Source organism: Adiantum capillus-veneris, chromosome 14 (genome assembly GCF_014529385.1).
Source record: "Adiantum capillus-veneris isolate H3 chromosome 14, ASM1452938v2, whole genome shotgun sequence".
Classification (NCBI taxonomy): Eukaryota; Viridiplantae; Streptophyta; class Polypodiopsida; order Polypodiales; family Pteridaceae; genus Adiantum; species Adiantum capillus-veneris.
The window spans coordinates 89,817,882-89,823,651 of NC_140944.1; the positions used below are offsets into that span (position 1 = coordinate 89,817,882).

The 5,770-nt window shown below is 43.8% G+C and overlaps 1 protein-coding gene across 2 annotated transcripts; it reads right to left on the minus strand.

Moving 5' to 3' along the window:
- Window positions 1-699: 699 nt before the first annotated feature.
- Window positions 700-5,380, minus strand: LOC147442736 (uncharacterized). Of its 2 annotated transcripts, XM_086528810.1 has the most exons (6): window positions 4,999-5,380; window positions 3,177-4,907; window positions 3,004-3,061; window positions 2,641-2,724; window positions 2,407-2,548; window positions 700-1,482 (listed from the first exon to the last, which is right to left on the minus strand). In XM_086528810.1, exons 2-6 carry the CDS (start codon window positions 4,111-4,113, stop codon window positions 1,009-1,011), a joined length of 1,695 nt encoding a protein of 564 aa, XP_086384936.1. In that variant the 5' UTR covers window positions 4,114-4,907; window positions 4,999-5,380; the 3' UTR covers window positions 700-1,008. The 2 variants fall into 2 exon arrangements, with proteins under 2 accessions (XP_086384936.1, XP_086384935.1); XM_086528809.1 differs by having other exon boundaries at window positions 3,177-5,380.
- Window positions 5,381-5,770: the final 390 nt, after the last annotated feature.

Consider the following 5,770-nt stretch of genomic DNA (forward strand, 5'->3'; position numbering starts at 1 on the left):
ACCTTTAAGCGGATGATAATGAGATTTGTTTTATTACCTCGGAGCATGCAAGTAAAAGGGTCTTTGAAATACCTAACTTGAATGATCCCGAACATGTCACGAGACAGGCTTGTCATATCAATATGCCCTTTAATGCAATGGAATGTCATCTACACCTTCTGCCTTATATTGTCTCAACCCTATCCACAAGAAGACCTCCACATGTGGAAACAAAATCACAATGTAATAAGGCATGCTTCAAAGTGAAGCGTAAGGCAAGACTAGCACTGAAGCAATGCTAGGGCTTCTGCATTTTATGAAGGCCCCCATTCTGTTATTATCAATACCTCTACCTTTTTATGGTAGTTGTGGTAGACATATGATGTGCACTCCATCGCACCTCAGCATATATATATATATATCCAACCTTACAAAGATGCAGGCATGAGAAATAATTCCCTTGCAGCTAATGCAAAATGCATGTAAATGAGACACACACAACAGCCTTTTACATTTTTTTATCTGATACCAACAAGGGCACCTCTTATCTGATGGAGGAACAAGGAGATCGTGAGCAACGACTTGCTCGGTAGTACACAAAAACTCTATACTTCTCTGAGGAAGAAAGTGAAGCCAAAATAGACTCAGACAAGCAGGCAAAAAAGAGTTTAGGTAAAGAGCTAAAGACCACATTCCTTAACAATCGGTGTCACTACTCACTACCATAAACTTTTCAGTGGCCTTTTTCTGTTGTAAAAAGTAGAACATGACTTTACAAGAACTGATGATGCTTGATGCAAGCCTTCCAAAACCCCTTATGATCTATGTCTATAGCTACAGCATTGCTGTTTTACTTACAGGTGGGCAAAAAAACACAACTACTGCAAGAGTAAGAAGACGCAATTGTGGTGAGTTTTTACATCCCTCGGACTTGTCTGCTCCTTTCTTAAGCGAACAAGGCCCCCGGCTCGGCCAAGAGCTCCATTTCTGTTAGTATTTGTATGAATGCGTAAAATTTCTTGGCCCCTATTATGCTGCAATGTTAGATTCATGGCTCTCCTCTTCTAACTCTACAACATTCAAACACTCTTCTTGCTGATGGGAGTGACTCTCCTCTTCACATTCCGGTCCTTGCTCTCTGGCATTTCCTTCCTCCATAGTAAAATTTAGGCGATGAAGCTGACTCGCCACATCCTCGTGCTGCATTGTTCCTTCTAGCATCTCTTCTGGCAAAACACCAGATGAGCAAGCTAGCCTTGTGCATTCTTGGTGTCTGAAGCATTGCACTAAATGATCATTCGTCATCCCTGCCGCTTGCATGAACGAGTATATAATTGTCGGGCCGACAAATCGAAAACCTCTCTTGACAAGGTCTTTACTGATAAACTCTGCCTTTGATGTCTTGACAGGCACTTGTTTCGGGTAGCGGTAGTTGTTTACCATTGGCTGTTTGTTTACAAATCCCCAAAGGTACTCATCCAATGAACCAAATTCATGGACCACCTGCAGAAAAACAAGAACATTTATGTCTAATCAGAAATGAAAAATCTGGCCATCAGTAGATCCAACATAACCCAGTAGAGCCATTCACACAAACAAAAGACCACACAGATATATATGTAAGAAATTGCAGCTTCTACAACAGACCAACTAGGAAGAGCAAATGCCTAACCCATAGTTTTTTCAAACGCCAATCAAACGTCAAACGCAGACGAGTTTGAAAGTATGAAACGAGTTTGATTCGGACCCCCATGGCATTTCAAACACAACCCTAATTCTAAGCATTTTTGAAACATTCTGTAGCGATCAATTCAAGTCTAACTAACCATCGAGTATCAAAATACAGTATTTGCAAGCAAGTAGCATTTTCAAGACAATCTAACATTATGCACTAGAATGAATCATGCATCAATGACCATTGTGAAAGAAACCCAATCTTAAACCCAGTTAGGGTCAAGTTTGAACCAGATTATAGCTTCCAGCTTTTCCGACATTTTCAAATGTCTGATTATCATTTCAAATGAGCTTGAAAGCAACCTCTTTTTTTTAACCAAGAGCCCCAAAATCAAGTAAAGCATCCTCCATGCTCCATCTTTGCTACCACATACCACTTACATGTGACAGATATCCGACATAAAAACAATGGAATGCACTAGGCTCTTTGTGAATAGTTATGTCTATATGTGCAGAATATCTCATGAGACTACCTACCTCTCCGAAACGCCTGCAACAATACACAATTGGAACTTAGATAAATGCTTCTGTCGTCAAGCAACGTAGATTGCATTCAGTAACAGTGATAAATTACAATTATGCGTTACAGAAGAATCACTCTGAAGCCCCCTCCACCCTTCAAACAACCTCACTCTCCCCAATATCCTAACATCACGCAAAACAAACTTAAAGTCTAGCTAGAAGATCACATACCTCATGTATTTTCTGAGCATTGTTGACAACTCCTTTGACCTTACCACCAGGAAGACCAAGGCTTTTATCAGCTTCCAAAGAATTAATGTGCTTCTCACTGAATAGAGCTACTGCATCAGGGTCAAATTCAGCAAAAACGGCCCTGCTCAAAGAGCACCAATGCGTCAACTGCAGTACATCTCTTTTAGTTGATTTTCTAAAGTGAGTACACATAGCAATTAGGGCATTCATTACCTGTACGCATCCCTTTTATGGAGGATTGTTGTCCAGCTTAGCTCAACTTGAAAACCAGCCAAGGCCAAGAGTTCAAACATCATCCTGCATTGTAATAACATGATAGAGCTGAATGCAAGTAGAGTGGCATACAGGAAAACATTCAAAGAAACCTACATTAGCAATCTTCAAGATGCATAATGTGCAATGCTGGCAGAAAGAGATTTTTTTTCTCATGGCCTACATACCTGCAGAAATGGTGCTCTATCCATTGAGCTATGTGCTCTTAGATGCACATTGCTCATTGCAGGCATGCAGATAAAAATACATTTCGGAGCACACATAAATGTCACTGAAAATGCATCAGAAAATGAATCAAGCTACCTGTCATCATGTACAGGTACGCCCCACTCTTTGTCATGATAATCCAAAAATACTGGATCTGGAGATAGCAAACATCAGGAGCCATAGTTACATTATGTTGAGGAGAATCAAAACAAAGTAATCTGCCAAAAGGACAGAAGTACAATGATTAGAAGTAGCTTATGAACTCTCACCACTCTGTGCAGTAATGAACTTGCACCTCTGCCGCTCAAGTGAGGGCAAGGACAGGGATAAGGAGATCTCTGGGACGACCCTGCTAAGTTTCCCCTGCTTCCTGCCATATTCAGAAACTTTTAGCTTTCTCTGTGCACTGATTTCCTTTGCAGCAGCCTTCTTTGCGGCGACCATGGTTGCCAGAGAGCTCTCATCAAAGCTAATGCTACCCAACTTGCTCAAATTTTTCTTCCCGCTTGGCTTCGCCTTCACGTTGCAATTGGAGCTACTATTCCTTTGAAACACTTCAGAAGTGGACTTGGTTAAGACAATGTGAGGATTGATGCGTTTTTGAGTCCTGGATACAGACCCATTTAGCCCATTCTGAGGTAGTTTAGAATTGGATCCACTAAGAGACGGTTTAGTCACTTTAAATGATGATTTACTCCCATGTGAAGCTGGTTTCATCCCACTGCTAATGGAGGAAGACCCACTTTGAGATGGCTCAGATCCACTAGAGACTGCATCATGAGGCCCCAAAAGAGGCAGGCTCGGCCCACTAACTTCATCCTCACAACCTGAAGGGTTGGACCCATTCCTGTCCAAATCTGAGGCTTCGACGATGGGAAGTGAGACAGTAGCAGCCGTCAGAGCTGGCTTTGGCCCATCGCCAGCGAGATCGAGTGGAATTAAAGGGGGAGGCTCTTGGTGATGATGGTGAAGGGAAACAGGGGAGGGGGTAGGAGGCCTGTGAGGGGAAGAAAGCTTACTGGGAGGGGTTCTTGCTAGTGGTTTGGGCGTCGAGGGCAGAGAATTTGGTGGCGAGATCTTGGAGGAAAGGGGGTTTAATGGCGGCTTGACAGGGGAAGGTGGGGGCTTGCTCACCTTCCTGAGATTAGACCTTGCCACATTGCCTGCTGGTCTAAGTACTGCCCTTCCTCCTATGTCTGTAGACATGGCTGCCTCTCTTTCTCCACTTCAGAAGCTCACACCCACTGACTGTGATAATGTATATGATGCGCTGATGCAGTTATGCAGCAGCAGAGGCGTCAATGCCTGCATTCACGAGTAACCAATTCATCCTACTCTTCTCCCTTTTCCTGCTTTTTGCCTCTGCAAGAGTATGCCTCTTTGAGGATGCGTGTGTGTGTGTGTGTGTGTGTGTGTGTGTGTGTGTGTGTGTGTGTGTGTGTGTGTGTGTGTGCACGTGCGCTTCTGAGTAATGAAAAAGACGAATGTGTAGCGGCTAGCACTTCCTTCTTCTTTGCTAGTTGCTACCAATGCTACAATAGCAGTACTTTCCCCTCCATTGATGCTCCTCTCCTGCATTCAAGATCAAAAGCTCACACAATGTGTGTGTAGGGAAGTTGCAGGACTATCCGTTCCGTGTATTTGGGTATGTGAATGACTCGAGTGTGTGTGTTTGTGTGTGTGTGTGTGTGTGTGTGTGTGTGTGAGAGAGAGAGAGAGAGAGAGAGAGAGGGGGGGGGAGACTTTGTATGTGTGTGTGTACTCCTTGAGTACTTGCCCTTTGAAAGCTGCTCTGAACTCTGCGTGTTGCCCACTAGAATGAAAAATGTGTCTTGGGTGAAGGATCCAAATAGAAAACCCTTAACGACAGCTTCAACTCAAAGAAGCAACTCTTTCTGTGCGTGTGTAACCGCGGGCGCGCGTTTGTGAAAATGTGTGAGCAAATGAGTAGTGAGAGGAATTGCGCCTTGTATGATGAGAAAGGGTCTCCCTACTCTGCACTATCCACAAGAAGAAGAGAGAATATCAAATACATGCTAGATCAAACAGAGAGCTCTCTGCAGACACAATTTACAAGCTTTTTCTCACTACATGTACGCATGATGATGAGAGGAGCCGAGCTGGAAGAAGGGAGGTAGCTTTCTCTTTCCTCTCTCTCACCTGCCTTTCCCCTGTTTCTCAGAAGTTCTGATTGCCAGCGCTGCTTTTATGAAGCTTTGGACAAGAATGCAAGGAGCGCCCTGACCTACAAGGCTCTTCTCTTCAAGGCTGGCATACAAAAGCTCTCTCGGCTCTCGCCCATGAACGCAACGCTCTCATCAAACGGAACAGGTCGTGGGTAGAGAGAGAAAGAGTGGGAACAGAAGGCAGCGTCTGCGAGAGTCTGTCACGGTGTGTATGTGTGTGTGTGTCTCTCTCGTGTCTTGTTGTGTGTGTAAAGGAAGAGAATGTGTGTCGAAAGAAGACCGGGATCTGTGAAGAAATGGGGGGGGGGGGGAGAAAGGAGAAAAGCCAAGAAGAGAGCGTAGATAGAAGCTTCGTTGGAATTTCAAAATGGCCAAGGAGTTGACAACGCCTCAAAAAAATGGGGCCAACTTCCAACACCAAGAGAGAAGAAATTAAAATTAGGAGGCGGCAATTTTAAAGAATTGGAAGTCCTCTCTCCTTTTGAATCTCTCTCATCACAATCTACAAATCATCAACAGGACGGCAGAGATTAGAATAGCAAAGGGCGGGTTCACACTACACTCCAAGTCCAAGCAATCTGACACGTTTTCCATTGCAACGAGTCCGCTCCAAATTAATATTTGATGTTATATGAACATCGAATAAGGTTAAACCTCGTGGCTAGAAGCTACGGCTT